Source organism: Marmota marmota, unplaced genomic scaffold, assembly GCF_001458135.2.
Source record: "Marmota marmota marmota unplaced genomic scaffold, marMar, whole genome shotgun sequence".
In the NCBI taxonomy this organism is placed as follows: domain Eukaryota; kingdom Metazoa; phylum Chordata; class Mammalia; order Rodentia; family Sciuridae; genus Marmota; species Marmota marmota.
The window spans coordinates 8,553,671-8,579,986 of NW_026000222.1; the positions used below are offsets into that span (position 1 = coordinate 8,553,671).

The following is a 26,316-nucleotide window of genomic DNA, read 5'->3' on the forward strand; positions in this document are numbered from 1 at the left end:
TAGATCAAGTCCCCAGAATTCATCACAGCCTGGGGCTGGCTCGCATTCCTGACGGACAACCTCAGGCCTGGAAGGGCCCTGGTGTGGACTGTACTCACGGGGCACAGGAGAGCCACGCAGTGTGCAAGGGGCGGACTGTGTTGGGCATCCCTCCTGGGCCACTTCAACTCCTCCCAGCCCCATCTTTCTCCAGACACCACTGCAACCTCATTCTCTTCAAGTCTCACACAAACTAAGTCGGCCACCTCACCAGGGGTTGCAGCGAGGCTCCCCATGACTGTCCTGAGAATTCTACAACAGGAAGCTTGGGGGCACCTATGGAATCCTGCTTGGCCCTAACACAGGAGCAACCCTCAAAGCGTGGGGACCTCAATACCCATGGGTGGGGGGCACCCTTGCCAGAGGAATGGAAGCCAGAGGAAAACACCCCTCATTCCCTAGGCAGGCAGCTCTGAGATGCATTTCACCGTTTCTCAGAAAGTCCCAAGGAACTGAGCACCAGTTAGTTGCCAAGACCACCGCCCAACTCAAAAACGCCTGCCTCTCCCTCCCCCGTAGTTTAGTGTTCCCCTCCCTCCCAAGTGTCCTCTGCAATCAGATCCCAGATGATCTACAGATGGGCCTTTCTCTCAGGTTCTGCTTTTGGGAGAACCAAACTAAGAAGGAAAAAAAAAAAACCTTCTTAAAATATTTTCAATACATAAAATTTTCTATCTAGTTTTTATACAACTTTAATCATCAGAGAAGTCTGTCCCAGCCCTAGCAATTCCAATCCACTGCATGCTGCTCCTAGAAGAACCAAGTCCACTGGCCCTGGTTCTGTCCCTTGAAACCAAGTCTGGCGCTGTCCTTTCCTTCTACGAATCACCTAACCATTCCCTCTTCCTCGGGCAGGATTTGATGTTTACCTTCTTCACAACACACCATGATAGCTTCAACCAACTAAAGTATAAACAGGTGGCCAACATCAGAGGCCTTATTGTTGGAAACGTTAAGAGTCTTAACAGTCACAAAGACATGGCTGTGTGGACCTGCCTAGGAGCAGCTGCAGGTAATAGAGATGCCAAATGATGATTGTGATTCAGAGACCCCGTTTTCCACGTGCCCTCGCCTTCCCTCAGTGGAGTGGCACGTGAAGCACTCCCCGGCAGCTCCCCGCAGCCCGCATGTCCTCCCAGGCTTGACTGCAGTCCGAGGCAGTTGGGTGGTTGCTGGCTTCTCAGAGAGGGCTGTCCCAAATGTGTCTTATTATCATTTAGGGGTAAAAAAAAAAAAAAAGAACAACTTTTAAAAATTCATACTCAAGGGGCTGGGATTGTGGCTCAGCAGTAGAGTGTCACCTAGCACACGTGGGGCCCTGGGTTCGATCCTCAGCACCACATAAATAAATAAATAAAACAAAGGTATTAAAAAAATATTAAAAAAATACATACTCAAGAAATATGGTGTTTAAGTCAGCTTTTTCACTTCTGTGACTAAAAGACCCGACAAGAGCAATTTTAAAGGAGGAACATTGTATTTGGGGGCTTACAGTTTCAGAGGTCTCAGTCCACAGACAGATGGCTCCATTCCTCGGGTCTTGAAGTGAGGAAGAGTGAGGAGGAGGAGGAGGAGGAGGAGACGAGCTCACATGACCACCAGGCAGCAGAGAGCTTCCACCCCTCAGATACCAAATATATACCCCAAAGCCACTCCCCAATTACCCACCTCCTCCAGCCACGATCTGCCTTCTCATTACTACTCAGTTAATCCCACCTGGGGATCAATTCACTGATTGTATTAAGGCTCTCAGAACCGAATCATTTCTCCTCTAAACCTTCTTGCAACCTCTCAAAACTGAGCTTTTGGGGAACACCTCACAACCAAACCATAACATGGATTCTTGCTGAATCTTTATTTCTTAAAAAAGCTTAATTGCTTCCAGAGATGTTTACTCTTGAACCCTTCCGATTCTCCAGTGTCAAAGGCAGGGAGACGACACCCACAAACAACGTGCACTTGGGTCCTCACTGGAGAGGACTTGTCAGCTCGGCCCTGGGCTCCTTCCTTCCTTTGGTCGTCATTGTTATTTTGAGCCACTACACCACGAACCTCTTCACTGCTCACTGAGTTCAAATGAAGCATTATAAAAAATAAAACAAATCAGCTGCCCATTTTAAACATCCGTTAGCAAGTATAACACGTGGTTCTTAGTATGAAAAGTAAATTTAATGAAATTAAAAGGGAATATTTCACTGCAGACAGAATAATTAAAAGGCATACTGAGCTGTCAGCAAAACTGGGCTGGCTCCTGCGGGATGGGCAGACGGACTGCCGATGCTGTAGGATGTCCTGCGATTCTTCTACGGCCTCACCGTCAGCTCTCCCATCAGTGACAGAGCAGGCATTCTGACAGCTGGCCAACAGCAACACGCTCCACACCTCCATCACTGCGTTTTTCTCCAGTGAAAGTGAAAGCTGAGCTGTTCAGAAGAATTCCCCTTTCCCTTGAACTAGGCTCCTGCTCCCTTAACAATGTCCACCTGCTCCGTATCTTTCCATTCCTCTTATGTGGTCTGTGATGTTCACACACTGTGGAGAGGACTTATGTCCAAATGGAGATGGAAGAAGACAGACCAGCGCTGGTTTTTCTGCTCTTCTGAAGGTGTGGATACTCTTCACACAGCACAGAATCGCGGTGGTACAAACAGCCTTTCAGGACTTGTTGGCAACTTCGTGCAATCAAACAAAACAGGCCCAAATTTATCAAACTCCCAGAGGGGAAGCAGAAACCAGGACAATTGTAAAGCTGTTGCCCAGCTGGATGGTCTGAGGATCTAAAACTCAAGTAGATCTAAAACTCAAGTCTCCTGTCCATACAAGGTGCATTATCAATTCTTTTTTGTCTCCTAAGAAAAACTGTAATTCTCTCTGTGTTGGCATATTTGTAAAACTGCCCACCATACCAAGTTAAGAAAACAAAGCCACTTTGCCCTAGAATCTGAACAATTTGGAAACCTGGTAGACAGACACACGCTGTCAGACCCCAGGGCAGGTGCTCTTCTTTCAACCACCCCCCAAATTCCTCCAATTCCATTAGGTTGGTATGGTGGTACCCACTCCTCAGATGAAGACACTGAGACTCAGTGGTCAAGAATATAGTACAAGGCCCCAGAGTTGGCAGGATGCAAAGCACAGAAGTCAAAAGAGTATGCAGGTTATCTAAGAACTAAGTTGAGGGCTCATAATCCAAAAGCAAACTGGGCCGTGGACACAATATTTATTTATTTGCAGTCTTGCTTTCCCAAGCCTTCATAATTCCAGGCACTCTGGTTTGCCACTGATGGACTGGAAAAGGCATCTTCCTCGTTATTGAAGCATCCTTCTGGGTGAAAGGACCTCCATTTGTGTTAAGATCTCTGGCCCCTCTCTGCGTCTCCCTCCTGCCCATTGGGGTGATGCAACTTACATAAATTGTAATTCTAGGAGTGAGACCCAGGCACACACAGCCCTGCCTCTCCTCTCTTACAAAGAACATGCACTCTGCTCTATCTCACTGTCCTGAACAGGCTGCAGGGGGGTCGTGCTTGACCCAGCCCTGATATCACCCTGCCTCATCCTGACGTCCAGGACTAGAAAGCCCAAGATATCAGCCCCATTCACCAACATCAGCTTTGCCTGGGACTCAGACACGTCTTTTCTGTCTTGCTTCTCAATTCAGTCTAACTCAGACAAGGAAAAAGGTGTTATTTGCCAGGCTCCTGAACACCCAATAGCTCCTTACTGGGTAGACGCCCAACCCGGTGCTCAGGTTTCTCCAATGAAAGTGAAAATTTCTGTGTTCCTGAGACCACAATTAAAGACTAGCAATGCTGTGCATTTCAAATCCATTAAGAACTCATAAATAGAGATGACAGAACATGACATTATCAAGTTGTGTCACCCAGACCCAAAAGGGTTCAAAGTCACATGGTTACGGCTACCTCCAGCAAGATCCGGAGAGAGACGGGACAATGAACACCAGAGCCTACACCCAGAGACAGCAATGCTCTCTCAGTCCATCCTGGGCATCAAATAAGCTTATTACAATTCTAAATCAATGCTGTGAGAGAATATTTTTCTCCAGCTACATGTTATTCCTTGTTTCATTGTATCACTGTAATTTTTAAAAAGCACAGCCATAGCATGCTTTGTAAAAGAAATCCCATGCTTTGTAAAAGATTCCATTATCAGAGTAATCATTATTGAACCTTTTAGCCCAGATGTAATTTCTTACGTGTTACAACAAGTTTGGCACGCATTGTGAATTTCAGCCAAGGTTGATAAAGTTCAATAACTTGGCTAACCAACCATGTGTACTACTCATTATAGAAGTAATAAATAGATTCATCAAAATGGACATGAAAAAGCCATAAGAAAATCGGATGCCATTTCCAGCCCGCCTCATAAAAGCACCTCCCGGACTTAAATGTAACTTTATATGTAGTCATCACACCTACCCATCATTCAATAGCAGGTGTGTATAAAATAATCAACCACCCACATTTACACGCTGAATAAATTCCAGTTATGAAGGTGAATTCTCTGTTCCAGAGATCTCAAAAGTCACATAAATGTGCATTTGCTTATATGTTCAACTCCAGAAAGAACTCAAGCCAAGAAGAAAGGAAATTAGACAGCCAAACCTACAAATGTCACTTTTTTGTTGTCATTATCCTTTTGGGTCAGTTTTAGTGAAAGTGATGGTGGTTTGTTTTTGTTTTGTTTTGTTTTTCAGAAATACTTTCAGTCTAATTCTTTGAGCCGATCGATATTTGAAAAATAGAGAAAAAGAAAGTGAGCAGACCTGACTTAGATAAATGTCATGGAAGGAAGAAAGAAATCCGAGTTTGCAGAAGGAAAGAATTCCCGTGATCGGTCAACAAAGCTGGCTTCTAATATCTGAACACAATTTAACAGGGTGATAAAACTGCAACTGCAAAGATGGAAACCCAGAGATTCTGTGTACTGAATCTCTCTCTCTCTCACACTTCCAAAAGGAAACCCTACTCAGGAATCCACTGCCCCATGCACTTGGTAAACCACCACAGGGTCAGCTGGGGGTGTCAGGCACTCAACTAAACGTGTCTTCCTGCCCTCTTCCCATCCTCACTGTGCCATCAGCATTACATGTCACAAAAATGCACCCTTGCCTCAGTTCAATGCCGTCCTCTGGATTTTCTCTCTTGCATACTTCTGCACAGAGGGATCACCACATGACATTATTATTAATATCCTCAGACTCGCCTGGTTCTTTTCACATATAACACAGGAAAAACACGACGGGGCTTTCTGACACCAAAGTTGCCATCTTAACAGGGAAAATATTCCCGGCTATTAATTCTAAACAGAACCTGAATTATCACAACCGTAGCCAAATAATGTGGATTTTTAACTCAGCACAAGCAGAACATTATGCCAGCGGACTGCTTTATTTTCTCAAGAAGTTAGCAACTGCCAAATTCTTCCAAGAGCTTAAATACCACAATGACAGATACTGAAGTACAGAAATTAAAGTAAAATATGAAACTAAACAGAGGAGGAAGAGATAAGCCAGAGATGGACTCTGAATCACAGAAGTAATGAAAAAGAGAAAGCTCATGCCAACTGTCAGGATAAAAAAAGAGGTTAAAGGAAATGAAAGAAAGAGGGGTTTGACGGTTCCCAAAGACTTTACAGAAAAAGTCAAATTCAGCAGGCATCACCAAGAATTATGTGCACAGAGAATAATCTTTGCTAAATTCATACTACAGGCTACTGCAATGCCCAGCCTTAAAAAACATGGGCAAGTTTCTTAAAAAAAAAAAAGACCTCTGATAGTGATGCAGAAATGCTCTCCTAATAGCAGACAGCTTTCTATCCCAAGGTTTAAAACAAAGCCACCCCAACCAACATGCTGGTTCTGAAACCCAATACTAACATTCAAGCAAACAGTAAATGAACCATGTTTGCCATTTCACATTCGTCGCCAGAGTTAATTTTCCCCACCAACATGAGAACACGCACGCACACACAAACACACCACAACATAACACAAAGCAATTCCCAAAGGAAACAGTCCAGAAACATCTAAGATGACACCTACGGCTCTCCAATACCTGAGCAAGAGCCACAGAATCTGTTCGGAAGACAGAAGGACTTGATCGCCTGGAAATTTGGAGAGACTTATTTCTAATGTGATAACTCTAATGTTTTGTACCCTTGTAAGCTCAGTCAGCCCTGCAAGAACACCCCTGGCTTTTTCCTATGATTAGCTTCCTTCATGACACACAGTCTGAAAGCTTTCTATTCATTTAAAGTCATCAGTATTTGTTCCTTGGGGATTTATTGGAAATACTTCACTTTCAGGTACTTCTCTCTGGATAGTTTGAATAGAACACGTGATATTTTTAGTTTAAAAAAAAAGTGTCCTTTGAAAAGTTACACAATGTAAATTCTTCAGTCCAAACAAGACTACCTTTATGATAACTAAAACATGAAGTCTAGAATTCATCCCCTAAAGATTGAGTGTGCATCCTAATTCAGCTAAATTTTCCACTTTACCTAATAGGAAATAAAAAGTTCACTTGGAATATATAGGCCCAAATATTATCCAGAAACATGACCCCTTTCCCTTCAGCCTTGACAGAATGTAAAATCACGAGTTTAAGATCCGATCCTTTAGTTCATGCTCCAATACTGCGCTTTGCAGCTGCCACACCATTTGAGGAGCTGGGAAATGGAATGGAGCAAAGAAGAATTATGGCAATTATAAAACCTCCCTGGTATATACTGTCCGATTAATAACCAGCATCAGCAGAGCTCAGCTCTACAGTTGGCAAGGTGGAGAATGAAGAGCCCAGAGCCACAGGAAGTCATAACACCCAGCAAAGCATAGACACTAACTATGTGGGACGCACCAAGATCTGCAAACCTATGCACAGGACAAAGCGAGCAAGCCTGTCACTCCAACTGGCTCCTTCCTATCCTCAATGCCTGCTCTCTGAAGAGTAAAGAACTGTGCTCGTTGCAAGCATCAACACCAAGATGCCAGACGACCTTTAAAAAAAAAAAAAAGTCAACATGGCTGCACACTTATTAACACCCGGCAAGCAGCAGAACCGTGATTAATATAAATTACAGAATAAGCAATTATACTTGACCGCAGATCCACACACTGTTCAGGTTTATGGTATTTTGCACTTGCCCCATACCCACTATAGATTTTGCTTTCCTTCATAGTTACTCAGAAGATGCATGTGTGGAAAAAAGAAACATAAGAGACAGGAAGACGTAAAAAGTATTAGTAGAAAAGGCAAATATTTTCTTTAATTTATAAGAACATATTTATTGATTTTGCAGATATATATATATATATATATATATATATATATATATGTATNTCTATCTATCTATATTTACCTACATATATATTTTTTTTTTTTTTTTTTCTGGTACCAGGGATTGAACTCTGGGGCACTGAGCCACTGAGCCACATCCCCAGCCCTTTTGTTTTATTCAGAGAGGGTCTCACTGAGTTGCTTAGTGCCTCACTAAGTTGCTGAGGCTGGCTTTGAACTTGTGATCCTCCTGCCTCAGCCTCCAGAGCTGCTGGGATCACAGGTATATGCTACTGTGCCCAGCCATTTTAGATATTTCCAAATCTCTCTCTCTCTCTCTCTCTCACACACACACACACACACACACACACACACACATTACACTACAAAGCAAATCAATTTTTAAATGCTTTCTAGAAGCACAAAGATCATGTTGCTAATCTAGTTTGTCTGTACCTCCATAAGGGCAGGGATTATTCTGGTTCTACAGTGAAGACTTAGCACTTAGTACCCAGCAGCCAATAACTATTTGTTGACTGCACAAAAGACTGAATAAAAAGCGTGTCCGTGGCTCTGAGCAGCCAGCCAGCTCTGCTCACACAGCCCCCATCAGGTGTGCGACCAGAGTTCTGCACTCCCCTCCCTGCAGAACCAGGCAGGTCATAGGACCATACACACAGCCTGAGCCAGTGATGCCTTCGTCAGCTAGGGCTGCGGTGACAAAATGCAACAGACTCGGTGGCTTGAACAACAAACATTTATTTGTTCATGGAAGGTTGGGTTGTTGGGGAGGGCACTCTTCCTTGTATCCTCACCTGGCAGAAAACAAGCTAGGGAGCCCTCCGGCCTCTCCTACTGGCCCCCAGAGGCTCCCCCTCCAAATGGGAAAACTGGCATTAGGATTTTTACATGTCACTCTTGGGTGGATCACAAGCACTGGGTCCATGGCACACAATATTTTTATTTCTAAAGATCCTCCGAAATCTAGGTTTAAGTAAAACATCCTGATTGTAACATGTTGGAAGTAAACCAACAAAAAGCAAACAAAACACCCCACAATAGGTCATTTTTGTATAAACCATTCAAAAAGCCATAGGGGGCCACATACAGGCTGCAGGCCAGCAGTCTCTGCCTGTCCAAACAGCTGCCTTGACCCAAGGCCCCCTGCACAAGCGAGTGCACAGAACCACGGTCCCTCCCTCTCTCAATCACCGTCACAAGGTTCTCAGCGACTCCATAGCAGGCAATACAGTGATGTATGCTGACCGCCCTGCTTCAGACACACTCAAACTAGTAGAGCAGAGGCCTCAGGAGACTGCTCCACAAACACAACACCAGGACGCACAGCTTTTCAGATGAACACGCCCAGCACAAAGATCTATCCAGGGAGGGAGAAGAAGCAGGGAGAGGTCCAGAAGGCTGAGCCTAAAAGGGTTTCTGGAAGGTCACCTACCAGCCTTCTGTCCTAGGCAGAGTAACAGCCCTTCCCCATAATACCCACATCCATATCCCTGTGGATATCTATACCCACACGGCAAAGCGATTCTGCAGTTGCAATTAAATTAAAGATCTTTTTGTGGAGGGTCATGGGGTGCTGAGGATTGAACCCATGGATGCTCCACCACTGAGCTACATTTACCCACTATTTTTCTTGTTTTTTTTTTTTTTTGAGACAGGGTCTCACCAAACTGCCCAAGCTGGTCTTGAACTTGCAATCCTCCTGCCTCAGCCTCCCAAGTAGCTGAGACTACAGGCATGTGCCACTGTGCCCAGCTTAAAGATCTTAAAAAGGGGAGATGGTCCTAGATCAGGTGGGCCCTGAGTGCATCAGGGGGAGACAGCAGCAGGAGAGGGGGCCACATGAGAGGAGGTGATGTGATGGAGTGACACTCGTAGTGGGGAGGATGAGGCCTCAAGCTAAGGAGCATGGGCGGCCGCTGGAAGCTGTGGACCCCTCCCGCTGGCCAGGAGCTTCCAAAAGGAGCCAGCCTTGAGGTCTCCTGTCATCAACCCAGTGAGACATATTTCCAGCTCCTGGCCTCCAGGACTGTAAGAGTAAATCTGTGCCACTTTAAGCCATCAAGTTTGTGGGGATCTTCCACAGCAGTGAAAGGTAACCAACACAACTCCCCAACAGTGCACTCTGCAAAGACCATACAGTGGCACAGGAGTGTCACTCAAAGTCCAAGACCAAGTGCCACGAGATGTGCCCACAGGCCAACAGGACTGGCTTCCTCCTGGGGATCCCTCCCTGACCAGGCCTGCAAGAAAAGAAGTCGTTGCTCAGCTTGGTAGGAAGAAAGGCCCTTGTGCACACAGGCTGACAGAGCCCAAGCCAGCTTTCTGGCTGAAAGGACAGCGTCCCCTGCCAAAACTCTGACTCCGCTCCCTGACTGAGCTGTTCCCCGTGTGGATCTGTGACAGGGCTCCCACCTTGTCAAGCACTCCATCTGGTAACTGTACAGGAACTGAGAACTGAAACGGCCTTTGCCAACAGATAAAGTTGTAATGGTATTTTTTTCTTCTTTTTTTTTTTTGGAATGCCATTTGGAATGCATTGATGATCTCTCGGCTGATAGGAGCTTCTCAACCCCAGCTGCTGAATGTAGAAGCCACAGCCACTTACAGTAAAACCAAAGGCAGTCAGAGACCATCTATTGAGTGACACAGAAACTTTGCAGAGCTCATCCTTAAAGCCCCAGTTGCTGACGGAGAAGACTCTACATTTGAAAGAGATGGCTTCACGGGATCACGGGGAAAATAGTTTCCAGAATCAAGATGGGGCCAGCAATTTGTTGAAGGTCATGTCAGCAAACAGCACCAAGTTCACGTCTGAATTCTGCATGTATATCTGAATTGTTGGCAAAGACAAGGACCAGGGTGGGTGACACTTAAGGCAACTGGGAGGGAACCATACGACCAAGACCCGGCAACATTTCCACCCACGACACCTCAACACCATCACATCCAGGAAGTTTCCCCGTCTGCACAAAAATCCCTCTTATTACATCAAATTTCTGCTGCCGGATATCTGGCTGGAGTCACAGCCCATCGACTAGTGGGGACAGCACTCACTGCAACTCTCTGATCGTTGCCACCAAATTAGCTGCACAATGCACAAGTCTGTTATTTGACATCTGGTTCCCTTTCTGAACACTGAAGAACTTGCAGAAACCTCTCAGCATACCCAAACCAAAAAGAAAAAAGAAAAAATGAAGCGTGCCTATTTTATTCCATCATTAAGGAATTAAATTACTCTTCCTCCATCTTCTTCCAACCCCGACGTTCCCTTTATTACAACTGTGAGGTTATTTTTCCCAACTGCAAGCAATCTTTAATTCATAAAGCATTCTCCATTGCTGCCATTTCCAAATATTATGTGATCCCCACAAAACGGTGACAGAGAAGTTATAGTCTCTTGATTTCACAAATGAGGAAAGGAAGGCTCACAATAGTGACGCGCTTTAGGTCACACAGCAGTGAACGACCATCTGTCTCTTCCTATGTTCCGTAAGTCTCCAGGGAAGGTGCCACACCTTTCTAAGGGCTGATGCTTATACTCAAACACTGATTCATTCTTGATATGATCAAGGAAATGGGACAGCAACTTTGGACATCTCTACTTAACACACCAGGCAGTCCTACAACCCATGACAAACTCAAGTGAACAAGGGGCTCAGGTGCCAAACTCAGCCACGTTGCTTTGATGCAGTCCTTTCAAGAAGAGAACAGTTTTCTCCCCTCCCCATAGTTCCCTGACTACAACAAGAGTAACTTTTGCTTTTTTTTTTCTTTTATTTTCCCACTTCTTTTTTTCTGGACAAAAGGATTATCTGACCTCCAACCAACCAAAAAATAACTAAGTTTTTTCCTTTCACACCAAACGCCTAAAACGCCTAAAACGCCTAAAACTGTTATTTAAAAAAGTCACTCGAGGACAAAGAGGGTCCAAGAACCAGGAAGTTTGGAAAACTCCAAACTAATTTTGGGAGTAACTGGATCCCCTTGCCTCCCATTCCAGAAATGGCTACAGTAAGCGCCTGCAGAGATGAACAGGCAGAAACTTCCCCAGGCACCCGGAGCTCCATCTTAAAAACTTTGCAAAGAAGGAATCTCGTCTGTGTGACACGGGCATGGAACAGGAGCCCAGGGAAGGAAAGCAACCTGGCCCAGGCCCTCAGGTGAGGCATAGTTAGCACAGGGTGGAAACTAGCTCACGCTCGGCCACTTCCTGAGTCAGAATTCTTCTCTTGCACCTCTCCAGACAGAAACCTGCCCCCCATCAAGCTGGCTGTCAGCCTAGCTATATTCAGCCATGGCATGATCACACCACCTGGGAGCCAGGCTCATCAAACCAGAACTCTGAAGTGGAGTCACCACCATTAACACAGAGCTGGAAGAAGCCCTCAACCCCAAAATCAAACCTTGCCTATTGTGTTCCCTTGGGGCTCAGCTACCGTGGGAAGCTGGCCTTTGGCAAGTCTGGGTTTCCTGGGTGGCGCCTCCTTCCCCAGGGGTACTGAAGCAGCAGTGCCCTGTGGAGCTGTCTCTGGCCTGACAGGGGAGGCACAGGCCTGGGAGGGGTCACGCGGGCAAGTGGGGCCAACTCTTTATGAAGTTCCTCTCGGTTATGGGATGGAATATGTACTTAAAGGAATAGACACTTGGAGATAAATTAACTTCTAAAAGAAAGAGACATTTTGAAAATTAAACTATACTGCCTGCCTGGAATGAGCAATCAATACATATCCAATTGTCACACACATAACGAAAAGACAAGTCACAGAAGAATAAATGCAAATGGGCGAAACTTTAAGGGGTTTGACATCCTAAAAATACACTGTCCTCCGCTGAACCTGTTATCTACGTTTGGTGCGTCTTCGTTGTTCATGTGGAAGGCCGGTGAAAGACCGTGCCATCATGACACTTCTGTTTTCAATAATTACAGCTTAAGCTATGCAGTAGCATTTAGTCCTTAAAAGGGACTCGAGGAAGCTCCTCAAGATTACTGAAAAGTTTCTTTCCAGCTAATGAGACAGTAATTATTTTCCAGTTTTGTGTCGCTGATTCAGTAGAAATGTTCCACAGTGTTGTGTGACCACCTGACACGTCTGGGTTTCTCTGTATGAACCCCCTTTGCCAAAGGCAAGAGATGCGGACGTGCTTCTGGGGGGTATGAAGCGCCTGGGTGAGGACAACCAACCACCCACCCTGGGTTGGGGCATTTCTGTGGGGGTTCAGTCCCATGAACATGTCAGTGCAGGGATCAGACTCCTAGGAGGGTACCCTACCTCCTGACAGGACCTGCCCCCCACTTCCGGGCAGGAGTGTCTGTATGTGAGGTGGCAGGTGGGACGCCAGCCTTCTGATGCATTAGGTGGGTAGCTGAGCCAGCAGGGGAGGAGGACGACTCAACAAGAAATACGAGGGATTCTTGGATAAAACGAAGGCTTCATTTGGAAACCAAAAACCTTAACAAGCGTTTTCTTGGACCTTGAGCCAAGTATGCATTTCTCCAAATTTTGTTGGGTTATGTTATTGACATGAACTGAGGTGACTATAAGGTTTTATTTAATGACATTCTGTGCTGGAAATTGGGAGGCCTGCAGCAGACCTAAATTCCAACTCTTACGATTTTTGAAAAGATTGTGAAATTACAAAAATGCACCTGAACCAAGTTTTAATAGGCTGCGTGATGGGTGGATGAGGTCTTCCATTATACCATTTCCATCTTTGGATTCTCCGGCAGTGCAGGAATTCTGTGACATTAATAAATTCAGTAAAAAGTAAACATATGGGAGGAAAAGGTGGAGGTAAACTGGAAGAGCCACTCAATCTTACTAATAATAAGAGATGTGCAAATTCAATGGATACTTTTTTAAAAAAAAATAATTTTTAGTTGTATATGGGCATAATATCTTTATTTTATTTATTTATATGTGGTGCTGAGGATCAAACCCAGTGCCTCACACATGCCAGGCAGGCACTCCACCACTGAGCTACAACCCCAGCTCCCTAATAGATACTTTTTAACAAACGTTAATTCCCAAGATTGGCTGGGACACAGGGTGCTGGGCGATCAAACTGGTACAACACTCTGAGTTCTGTTTGACAAAACAAATCAAGATATTAAGGTTCAGGAGCAACTCTCTCGGTTCAGCAATTCTACTTCCACAAAATAAAACTATAGAATACTCACAGATGGGCACAAACATTTAATTACAAAATGTGCATCTGCATTCCGCAGCTATTAAAAAGCTGGAATCCACCCAAATGTGCCACTCTGGAGGACTAGCTGGAACCATATGGTGGAATACTATGCAACCATTCGGGATGTGGGACACTGACAGCAAGAGGAAAGGCCACACCAGCTAACTGGAAACTCACTAAAGGAAGAAGGGGAAGGAACCAAGGCTGGGATTCACAGATGATCCATCTTAACTGTAAACTTCTGGCTGGTGAGGATTTAGGGTGATATTTTTTCTAGTCTGCATTTTCTAAATTTTTCATAAGGAACACATGCTTAAAAACATTTAAATAATTTTAAAATCATTTAATGAGAACTCACACAAAGCTAATTTACCTTACTGGGCATAAATACAAGCTTGACCAATGCCAGCTCCCATTCCCCCAGAATTCTCTCCCAAAACCTGTTTTGCACTCAGGACACCAAAGGAGAATTCCACAAAGAAAGCGTGGACATACTAACCCAGGATCAACGTGTGGTCTGGGCACGTGCGACAAGCCCTCCAGGTGCCTCGCCCAGCCCAAATGGATTTGCTGAAAAAATTCTGATTCCAGACTCAGGTTCACAGACTTCACAAGCTGACTGGGAAGAGTTCAGCGAGAACTGTGCTACTATTCCTCGGAACATGGAGGGGGAGAGAACACTGGGTGGGACCCCAGACAGGAAGTGAGAAGCCCTCTTCTGCAGTCCTACAGGCACCCTGGAGGGCTACGTGAGTCAGGCAGTCTACCTCACCTCTCTGTTCTTTCATCTCCACATCATTCCAAAACAGGTGTCTTGCACAGAATCCTCTTAAATTGTGAAAGGCTATCAACATAACACAATAATAATCAACAAACACTAATCTGCAACAAACAAGTACATTTTAGCAGTAAAGATTAGTTTTGGGGTGTTTTTTTTTTTTTTTTAGGTTTAACTTCACTCTGTATATATCCATACGAGAGATTGACTGATTTTGTTTCTCTCAATGAAATAATTTGGTTAAACAAAAGGACTCATTCCACTCAGCTGATCACAGGGCCTAGAGAGATATAGCAGAGAATAGAATACAAATCCCACCCCAATCTCATGCTCCCTCTCTCTGGACCTGCTGCATACACACACCATCTTAGGTCTCTTTTTGGAGTCTAGCGAGATCTTGATTTGCTGTAGGGGCAACTCTGTCTGATCCCATTTCTAATATGAAGCATCCCAAAAATGAAAAAAAAAAAAAAAGCCCACCAAGCACAGCCTGAGACAAACACTCAAAGTTTTGAGACCCTCAGATTAAAACCATGTTCCACAACTTGGTACCTCCTAGGTATCCCGAGTTAGGTTTGTGTAGCCCAAGACCAGCACTTCATGAAACGTGCTGTTATGGACTAAAGGGGGAATGACTTAGGCAACAACCTCCAACTATAGGAATGTGCTTCCTGGCCAGTCCATGGGCAACTTAAGAGATCTTTGCAAGAAGCCCTCTGATGGACCCAAATGCTGCTTTTAAGAAGGTAGAGGATTCACATCTGGCCACTCTGCGAATGCTGCCCAGTGCAAGAGGGACACAGGCCGCATCGTACCCAAGAAGGGAGGTCAAGGGCTGAACAACTGTCAACGTCACCTGTATTGTACAATCCGCAATGATTCCCCAAACAGCCTCCAGTTTTAACATTTTATTTGATAAATAATGAACACATTTGTACATGAATGACCAAACAGCTTTAGTGGAATAGTTTTGTGATGATACAGACATATGTTCACAAAGTTTCCAGGTGCTCACATTTTAAAAAGAGAAAAAGTTGTTGAGAAAGAAAAATAATATAAGTAAAAATATGTAATATAGTGTATTCTTTTTGTTCCCATTTGGAATTTGAAAATAAGCAGTTTATAAAGCCAAACTGTTTTCTTCTGGGCCAAATTTCTGTTTGACAGCTGCAGAATGCAACTGCTGGGCTGCCTGGAGCTTTAGTTACGGAGCCAAAACCAGCAGTGCCCGCAGGACTCAGGAGCACTGGCTATCTGCTCTGTATTATGTATCTGGCTTAATGTGGCCTCTAGCTTAAAAAGCAGATGCTGAGCCCAAAAGGATACATTTTCTTTTAGTACAAGAATGTATTGATAATAAACAATCTAATTAAAATCATTACATAAGCCTACGTAGAGCTGGTGACAGCGGCAAGGGAGACGACGTTCTTAGGGAAAACATAAGGTCGCTAAGGCTTCTAAATGAGCTTTAAACAGAGGCACTAATATTTAAATATCACAATTACCACTTAGAAAAAAAGAAATCACATTATTGATAGGCCAGCACACTCAAAACCAATAATGTCACAAAACACATGCCCTTGTGTCATTTGGCAGAAGGAGCTACTCCCTAAATACAATGGGCCTCTTTATTAACTGGCTCTCCTCATCCTTGGCATCCCATACAAACAAAACAAAAACGCAAAGCAGAAAGAGAGGAAAAGAAACAGAGACATTAATAACCGTCTTTAGCTTGAACTCTATTGCTGAGAAGTACAAGACCTAAAAGATATGTTAGGAGAGGAAAAGGCATTATTTAACAAAAATGAAAGCAAGACCGGCCAGAGGGAGAAAACTAGATGGAGAAGCTGCCTCTTTTGTTTAATCTTATGGAAGGGCAACAGAGCCCTCTAGTGGAGAAAGTTTAAAATATAAATTCACATTTGTGCTTTTAGGTTAATTACAGGAAACGCATACAATACTTTCATTACAATTCTTACTATGTCATTGTATTATGCAGAAGCAAAAGATAAATTGTCTCAGATTTTTGAATTTACATAAGTTACAAACCCTCAATTGGGGTCGATAATATTTTAAAATATTCTCTTTAAATCATGAGTTCAAACCATTTTCTCACTGAACAGTGGCTTCTGCAACCCTCATCTGTTATGCTGACACTATGAAAGGTCAAAATCCAAACCTATGTGCAAATACAGAATTCAGCTGATAACCTCCTGTGACAACTGTTTCAGCTAAGGTCTAACCAGGTGTGCGCGTGGACACGGAGGGGTGTATGTGAGTGCACACAGCGGGTGATAAGCCCGGCATACCCACACACCCACACGTACACACCTCCTGGGGTTTAACATGGGGTCAGCAAAGGATGAGATGCACATCAGCAAATGTCTTCAACTGTCCCCTGCTCCAGAGGAGGAGTTCTCAACACTATGAGCATGTGGTTTCCATGTAGGTTCAGTGTCTAAGAACATAAATGTAAACAGGAGCAGGCTTAAGCCTGTGGTCCCAGTTACTGGGGAGGCTGAGCCCAGGAGCTGCAATTAATGAGACCCTGTCTCCAAAAAAAAAAAGGTTCTTTAGTGCATAAGGCACTAATTAAGGGACTAATTGTCAATTTTACATAATGCCATCTAAGGACATCTCCCAATATTTTCGAAACTTTCAACAGTTTCTCAGAATGAAAAAAATTTCATTCATTTTACTTATAATTGATACATGGGTATATTTTAGCATAACAGCATAACTGTCATGAATATCTTTAATTAATCGCCAAAAGGTCACTTTGGTTATTTTGGAATTTCTTCCTCTACTTAAAGAGCATGTTCTTAAAAGAATGCCAAGATCCCAGTGGCGCAGGCCTTGTCAACAAAGTAGGTAGGAAACCAACAGTGCCCTGACCTCACAAGACATGTTTTGTCCAGGAAGATGACCAAATGTAAGTGAGCCCAGAGCCTGGGGTTCATGGATCTGTTACAATAACTTAGGGAGGGACAGGAGAGCAAATGGCACAGTTTAGGCAAGAAAACTAAGTAACACTTAGTTATGGAAAAGAAAACAAAGATGTGGCCTATAAAGGAAGACAGTGTACAGAGTGCGGGGCTGGGGAGTGTGGCTTTAAAACCTTAAGGACAAATACCCTTCTCTACCTAAAGAGAGAGTGATTTTCTTATGTCATGCAGGAAGGGAGAATTTACACCAGATATGGACTTTTCGTGATGATGATCTATAGGATAAAAGTGTGGCAATCACGCTTCATGCCATAATTTCAGCTCATGATTTAGGAGTAAAACCCCAACATTTTAGAAATGGGTTAACATAAAATTACAAAATACTAACACTTAGGGATTCCCTGAAAGAAAATCGAATACCTTCATTTTGCTTAAGGAGAACAAATTTAGGGGTGACTTCAACATCATAAGCAAAAGTATTTTTTTTTAATAACTCAAAGTGTGTAAATTTTGATATGTGTGTGAGAAAGAGAGACTCCTGGGATAGCCTCAGGGAGGTGGCAGCATAATACAAACACCACCAGCAGGCGAGGGCATCAGCCCTGAAGTGCACTAGCACACCGAGTGGCCAGCTCATGTTTGTTCCGGGGTAAAACAATTTTGGTTTTATTAATGGGTCCTCTGGCTCAAAACTCAAAACCAGGCCAGGCTATTTCAGATTTAAAGCCACAACATTTGATACAGTCCAACATTATAAAGGTTCAAAAGGTAAAAGAAACTTTTTATCCTGACTAAATTCAGAGAGGAATTTAAAACTCAAATTTGAGCACCACTGGTTTCAGGTGGCAACAAGAAGAAAGTTGGATCTCCATGACCGTGAGGTTAGACTGGAGAATCTAATTCGCTGGTACTTATTCATCGTTGTAACTGGATGTTTGACAAAGCCCTGGCTGTTTCTCCACAAATACGATGATAATAACCTGCCTACTCATGGCTTCAGTCTGCAGGGTTTCAAGTGCAGCCCTCACAGGAGACCATGAACCAGCTGCTACCCCAGGTCTAGGCATGAGACAAACCTGCACCATAATGAGTCTGCAGACTCCGGGGCCACTGCACACGACCATGTGCCCAGGGCCGAATCAGCTCACAGGCCGAGTCCAGAAGCAAGTTTCTGTGGACACTCCCTAGCCTAGGACACTCCCTCTCCTGAGTCTCCGCAGCACTGTGTGCAGTGGTCACCATGTCGAAGCCATTTCCATTTGACTTTATGACATCAGAGCCACCATGGCTAACTTCAGGGAGACCCTCCTGCTCAGTCTACGCTGCCACCGACGGCAGGGAGCTCCCTCGCCTCGACTGGGTGGCGGTGGGACTGTGGGGCTCCGGGCCTCTTGATCTGCTACCAGGAGCTCTGGTGAAGAGATGTCGCCCCTGGAAACTGAGATGCTGATCTCCAGGGAGAGGTCCACAAGCTACAGCTCTCAATCTACAAAGTTCTTCGGGTTCATAAAGCTGGTTAAACAAAGGTCAAGGAGAGAAGAGTGTTAGTTTCTGAGGAGACAACATCTGAATCCTTGCAGCTACCTAAAAAGGGAGAGCCTGGGGCAAGGGACGTGGGATTCAGTGGGATGTCCTCAGCTACCTGCCATGTGCTGCCACCATCCTCTTGAGGGGTGGAGTATCCACTGATCCAAACTTCGTCTCATGGGGCCAATTTAGGGGACACTTAGGCAGCTCTTCTTTGAGAGGGGCTGGGCCATCTAATACAGGTTACCACCAAACCTTCTCTACAAAGGGCCATATGATCTGTGCCGTAGTTACTCAACCCTGCTGGTGACACACTAAATGGGCATGGCTGTGTTCCAATAAAACTTTATTTATAAAATCAAGTAGCAGGCCAGCTTTGGGACAGATTTAGCCAAGGGGCCGTAGTTTGCCCACCCCCAATCTAGATGGCTGAATCCAGTCAACGGAGGTAAAATCCAGTGACAAGCTAAACAAGGACTCCATGAACCCACACTGCTTCCGACATTTCTCCCAAATCCTCCTCTCTTCCAGAATCAACCTAATCTTTTTCAGCTGAATTGAGTAAGAATGTCTTCAATTGCTTTGGAGATATCAAATATCAAAATTCACAGTAGTTCCATATCACTCACAGCCAGGGGAAAGGCAGCGTCAATAAGACAAATTGCTTAAAAGCCACTTCAAGGGCAGAGGACCCCAGTATAACCCCACAGGGAGCGAGGTGCCCTCCACACCCAGGATCCTCACCAACAGCAGCCCCACATTCCACAGCACGGCGCCTCCTGGGAAGTCTGTAAAAGAAGCTGCTGGGAACGCCAGATTTGCAAAGCAGACTGTCAGGCCAAGCAGGCGACCATGTGTTCAGCTGTGGAGTCGCCAGTCTCCAAATAAGTACTGTCACTGCTGCTCCAGCCCACACTGTGTCAGAGACAGGCGTTCCCAAGGCCACTCAGCTGCTCCTCTAGAGTGACTGCCCTTGGTGGCCCCGGGGAAGGCAGGCTAGTACCCCACCAACACCTGCACAGAGGCGGCTGGAACGCCCAGATGTCTTGGGAACCAAGCAACACACTCTGCACACGGCTATCTCATCTGAATTGGGAAGAAATGAAGTAGCGATGACAATTCATAACCTGGCAGGTTGCACAGCTCAGTAGAAGGAAGAGCTTTATCTAGAAGCCACAGCCTGCTCAGGCAAAGGCACTTTCAGGCAACCACGCAGGACATAAAAGCCAGTTCAGTCATGACAGGAAGCCAGGGCCTCTCTACTGGCAGCCTCTTCTTTAAGCCTGATGCCACTGCTTCAGGGGAAAGTGATTTGCAAGTCCTCGATTGCCTGGAATTTGAAGTACTATTATTTCAAAATTAAGAATAAATATCCATGGCCCTCACCCAGGCTGATGCTGCCCCAAGGGGAGGAGAAGGGAAGGAGCAGGTGAGGGCCACACGGAGGGAAGGTGGGGCTGAGGAAGAGCCAGGGGCAAGGGGCAGGAAAGGCTGGTCTCCCCAGGACCTTCCGCACCTCTGGCCTGTCCCAAGCTCATGACTGCCACCCCACCCAGCCAAGGACACCTGCCGCAGCATCCACAGAATGAACTGAGGACAAAGGGAGGAAGTGTTTAGGAAGTGGAGCTGGGAAGAGGCACAGAGGCCTTGGGCTTGCTCCAGAGCTCGGAGGGCTGTGCAGGTTCAGACCCTCCCTGTCCCCTCCTTTAATGTTCCAAGTCAGCTCTGGGTCCTGCGTGACAAGGCCAGGGCCTGGTGTCACAGATCTTTGGGAATGCATGGATCACACCCGGTCTGTTCTCTAACGTCAGGTGGGGCAGGCTAAACACTCCACAGAAAATCAACACTCGTACACGTCTCGCTGATGGAAGAAAATCTGTCCAGCTAAGATTAAAGGAACGAGGTGTTTCTGTTAATCTTCTGGTCAATTGAAATAAACAAAGGTATTTTACTGAGTCCTTAAATCTTTTTTTAAGTTATTCGACACTGCACGGGTCCACAACATAACAGCAGTCAACACGATCAACACAACATACTGCTTCTTGGACACCAGGACCCAGCTCCTATTTTTAGTATCACACCACCAGTTTTGACATCCGTGATGATGCTACAGAATTTACCCCGATGTAAGGTTGATAAAATAGCTAGACAAATTCTGAGTCCAGGATGAGATCTTAAGAGTTGATTGTCCATAGATCCCTTTCAATTTTTTTTTTTAAAAACTCCACTTGCCTCTTTCCCTTAGCAGACAGGCGCAGTCAGAACCTCTCCCGGGTCCACAGCCTCACTGACCCTCTGAGAATGCATTTCCCTCCTTGCCCTGAAGGTGCTGGGGAATGTTTCTGGAGTGTCAAAGATGTCATTCAAAATTAGAAAGGAGAGAGATGGAGATCTAAGCCCAGAACGGAGGCCACCATGGGGGCCTCAGGGGGCTGGAGAGGACCTGAGGGAAGACAGCCCAAGGCGACCCACTTTCTATATCTATAGACAAATCTGAAGATGTAAACTCTCCTCAGAGTGGCTGACTTTTACTAATCCAGAATGGGTACAAATGGACCAAAATGAAACAAAACCCTCCCAAGAAGGATGGCCAAGCATCTGCTTTGCCCTGACGCCAAGGGAAGGTCACCCTCTTGGCCTGCCCTCCACACAGTGGCCACTGGGCCTAAGGCCAGAAGTCAAGGGGTTAATTCTGAGGTGAAGACAGGATGAATTCTCCAGTTTTAGAAAGAAATAAGATCTATTCCCAGAGGAAAACGATAGCCCTAGTGACCAGTGGAGACCTGCAGGACCTTTGTTCTGAAGCCATGTGCTGCCCCTCCTGTCCCTTCCCATATCCCATTACCAGAAAATGTTGGTTTGAACAACTCAGGTAATTGGAATATGTCACACACCACACAGACCAGGTCACAGACTCCTAGACACAGCCTGCTGTCCCTAAGCCCTCAGTACCAAAATAGCTCCTGTCTTTTACTGATTATTCAGCTATCAGAACTCCCCAGGTCGCCTCACACAGCTGTCGTGGGGCGCTGGGGTTTCAAAAGGCCGTGATTTTAATGAAACAGCAGCTGAAACGCTATGAACAGACTTTAAAAATAGAGAACCACCATAAAATTTTCATTATAGTTAGATTTAAGTGGATTTCAACATAGCAGTCACAGACACTAAACAAACAGGACGACGGACACTGACAGCCTACCTATTCCTGAGTTGGCTCCCGTCACCACAACCACCTTGCCGCTGAAGTCACGGCCCTGCAGGATCTCCATGGCCGTGGTGCTGCCGTCGTACCGCTGTCTGCTGGTCGGCTTCGTGGGATTATCATCCACGGTGAACGCCAGCCTGGGGTCCAAGTAGGTGGTTCTTTTATTTATATGGCTGCAAAGAACAGGAAGCAGCAAGCACCACAGTGAGCACTCGTTAGTGTAAAATAATCTCTCAATCAAGGCGAACCCACCACTCACGGACCAAAAGGCTCATCCTTAGCCCGAAAAACACCAGGGCCTGTTGAACCTCTCCTGGTCTCTGGAAGGATTACAGCGTAGGCTGGAAAGAGGCTCACCGAAGCCCTTCCTTCTGAGCTGCAGAGCACACTACAAAGCACAGTGCCCACACCTCATACCCTGCATCTCAAAGGAGTCACTAGACAGATCTGGGGTTTGGCTTCATTCAAGTACATGTGGCCATGAGATCTGTCAGTCACTCTAATCCATGGATTTCAATTAAATCTCTTTGCCCTGAGCAAGGGCCTCAAAAGCAGATAAGTAGAAAACTCAAATTGATAAAAATTCTTAATACTAAATATGAAACTGACCAACTAATGAAATTCTAAAGGTTTTTATCTTAAGACCACACCCAGGCCTCCTATAAGTATGCTGCTTTTGATCTGGAGTTATCTAAAATTTATATAATATTAAAATATATTGGTAAATATGGATTAGTAAGTTGCTCCTTGTAATAGAATTTATTTTTTACATTTTAAATGTATTCTTGGGATTTAAGATAAAGACCTCAAAACAGCACAAAACTATCTTAAAAACTATTATAAACTCTCCAGAAATATCTAAAATTTCATGATATAAAATGTATTTGGGTGTATAAAATTACATGGTTGAGGGTTGGAGATATAGCTCAGTGGTAGAGTGCTTGCCTAGCATGTATGAGGCCCTAGGTTCAATCCACAGCCCCAGAAATAAATAAAACACATTTCTTAATTTAAAGTCTATACCCATCAACCCAGGAATGTGACCCTTATTATAACCACAGCCTGTCAGGTGAGCACAGTGAGCCCAGGGTTATACATAGACTACGGTGCTGCGTGATGAGGGAGTGACACATGCTGGCTTAGCAGAGCCAAATGTGCATCCTCCCAGCTCCTAAGTGACCTCACCTTGGTAGCCTGAAATTGGCTATGGTCAAAGCATTTGCACCACAGAAACAAACCTGTGCTTTCTTTTCCTTCCACAGAAGAGCTGATTGCTAAACACAAACAGCACTCCACAGCAACAGCTCACAGATGTGAGTTGACAAACCAGGGAGTCAAGGTCCAGCCTGCCTTCAAAGGCCACCACTCTTCTGGAGTAGAATAACAGATGGCAATACAGCCCACCACTTGTTAATATAAATAAAGTTTTATTGGAACACAGCAATGACCATCAATTTTATATCCTCTATGGCTCCTTCAGCATTATAATGGCAGAGCTGAAAAACTCCAACACAAACCATATGATCCCCAAAGCCTAAAACATTATCTGGCCTGTTTCAGAAAGGGAGAAAGTCCCCTCTCTGGAGTAGACCAATGGCTCTCAAGCTACCCTTGGAGAACTCATTAAAGCACAGGTCGCCAAACCCACCCCCAGAGCTGGAATCGGGTTAAGGGAAGTTCCCAGGAGACGCTGATGCTGCTGATCCAGGAACTATGCTTAGGAAACGCTGCCCCAGGTCACTTACAATTAAACAATTTAAGGGAAATAACTCTCCCAGCACACATGTAAAGGCAGAAACTACATAACATTTAAAAACCTCCACCATTAATTTTTTAAAAGCCAACAAAGTTAAAAGAAAAATTTGGAAAAAAAAATTGCAACATACAACCAAAGGGTTGGTATGCTTCATTTGTTGAGGAAAAAGACTAATAAGTCAAGAAGGAAGAAGTCTTTTATAAACTAATAGGCATCAACATCCCACCTGCCCAGCTTGTCAGCACCTCTCGTGGGCTGCCTGTGCAGCTCAGAGACCCCTTGAGCAAGCCATGGCCCATTTGCTCCCAATTCTGTCAATGCACCAAAAGTTCACGTATTTGTTCAAAAACCACTTATGCCACTTGTTACTATAATTACGTTACCTAATGAACTATTATAACACAAACTGATAATGAGAGATGAAAACCAAGTGCCCCTGTAACTATGAAGATCTGGCTGAGTGCCTGGGAGAGCCTCAAAGGCAGGTAGCTAAGAAGAGGCTTTGGTTCAGTCAGATACAGTGGAAACACTAGAAATAGGCCATGAAATTCCAGAAAAGATGCAGCATTCAGAATTTCTGAAAAGTAAGTTTTTGGTCAACTTTAAAAAAAGTGAAAATAGAAACTGTAGATGCTTTATTCCAGGTGTGATTGGGAAAGGAAGATTACCTGCAATCCATAAGGCAGACTCACATACGAACAGCAGGCCCAGCTGACCCCAGAGTGTTTGTGTTACACACATAGCTCCTAAAAACAACTATTATTCCTGTGCAGGTGTGGCTCAGGGTAGAGCCCTTGCCCAGTATACACAAGGCCCTGGTTTCAATCCCTGACTAAAAAAAAAAAAAAAAAATTCCTGCTTAAATCAATCTGTTAACCAACCTATTCTAATCTGGCAAATGCACAACCTTGAACATTAAACATTGACAGTCAGGAAACACCCCCTCTGTCTTAGTTAACTTTTTTACTGCTGTGACTAAAGGTCCTGACCAACACAATTGTAGAGGAGGGCTCAGGGTTTCAGAGGTCTTAGTCCATAGAAGGTCAGCTCCATTTCTCAGGACTTGAGGTGAGGCAGAACATCATAGAGGAAGAGTGCGGCAGAAAGAAGTAGCTTATATGGTGATCAGGAAGCAGAGAGACTCCACTCACTAGATACAAATATATACCCCAAAGCCACACCCAATTCCCACCTCCTCCAGCCACACCCTACCACTTAAATTACCACCAGTTAATCCCTATCAGGGGTTTAACTCACTGATTTGGTTAAGGCTCTCACAACCCAATCATTTCTTCTCTGAATCTTCTTGCAACTGCTTACATGTGAGCTTTTGGGGGACACCTCACATCCAAACCATAATACCCTCTTAACTACAGGGGCTGAGAGTACAGATATAGAAATACAGATTATGAGAGATACACCTCACTCAGGGGTGTGCCAGACAGGTGGTTACCATTGTTCACTGTTCAAATTTAAAGAGAGAGATGTGAAAAGGGTTACAGATAAGGATACTTAAAAAATAATTATAGATTCCTAATAATAGAAATTTAACATCAATGCCCAATGGGCAATTTGATCAAATTAGAGTATATGTGTACAAAATAATACTCTAGAGCCATAAAATATGCTCTTTAAAAATATATAAGGATATGAGAAAAAGATCATAATATGTTATGTGGAAAAAGCAGGTTATTAAACCATTCACTTGGTGCATTTCCTAGGTGAAGAAAGCACAGGCAAACAGACTGGAAGGAGGTGGAAGAATGATCCCAGAACTATTCAAAGTCGTTACTCCTGCTGCTATGATTACAGGTACATACCACTGCAGATTTTTCTAAGGTCAATGTGTATTACTTTTATAATTAAAAATTCCTATTAAAAAGTAAAGCAGCCAACAATAGTTTCTATGTACACACTTACTCAACAAAAAACACTTGTCCGTTCTCATCGGTTTCTTGTTCCCATCCATATGGCAAATCTGAAACAGGAAAGACGGACAGGTCTGTGAGTGCCATGGGACCTGAAGCCCCTTCCCCAGCTCAGGAGGAGGAGGTGCCGTGCCCACCAGCCCTGCCCCTAAGCCCACCCCTCCGGACAGGCAGCCGCTGCTCCAAGCAGCTGCAGAAGGCCCGCGGCCCCAGCTGCATCCCACACATCTGCCTCTTGTTTCATTCTCAATCATTCTAAAATGCTCTGTCCAGGCCTGATTTAGGGGAATCTTCCACGTTGCTTGGATCAGTGTGAACTCCCCCTTGAGTAAGCTCAGAGATGCCTCAGTGGGCGCGGCAGGCACCCAACACCACTGTCCGCTATGCCCGCTGCCTCGTGTGAGGTCACAGGGCAGCTCTGACTTCCTGTCATTGCCTCAGCTGGACCCTAAGCCCCTAAGAGCAAGGACCTTCTTATGCTTCTTTTTCTTCTTCTTTTTTTTTTTTTTTTTTCATTCTTATATGTCTATTCCAAGCATCCAAAAATCATGGTGATCTTTATGGAATTCCATAAAGTACTGATATGCTTAATTCCATAGTATAAACCAAGAGCTATTTTACCAACAGTGC

At 44.7% G+C, this 26,316-nt stretch overlaps 1 protein-coding gene across 10 annotated transcripts in view; it reads right to left on the minus strand.

Moving 5' to 3' along the window:
* Positions 1–26,316, minus strand: part of Wwox (WW domain containing oxidoreductase) — an 875,116-nt gene that overhangs the window by 841,985 nt on the left and 6,815 nt on the right. For all 10 annotated transcript variants that reach the window (XM_048792595.1, XM_048792594.1, XM_048792596.1 and 7 more), the window contains exons 3-4: positions 25,679–25,736; positions 21,997–22,175 (exon numbers count right to left, since the gene is read on the minus strand). In XM_048792595.1, coding sequence (XP_048648552.1) covers positions 21,997–22,175; positions 25,679–25,736 — 237 coding nt within the window. The remainder of the gene's footprint in view (positions 1–21,996; positions 22,176–25,678; positions 25,737–26,316) is intronic.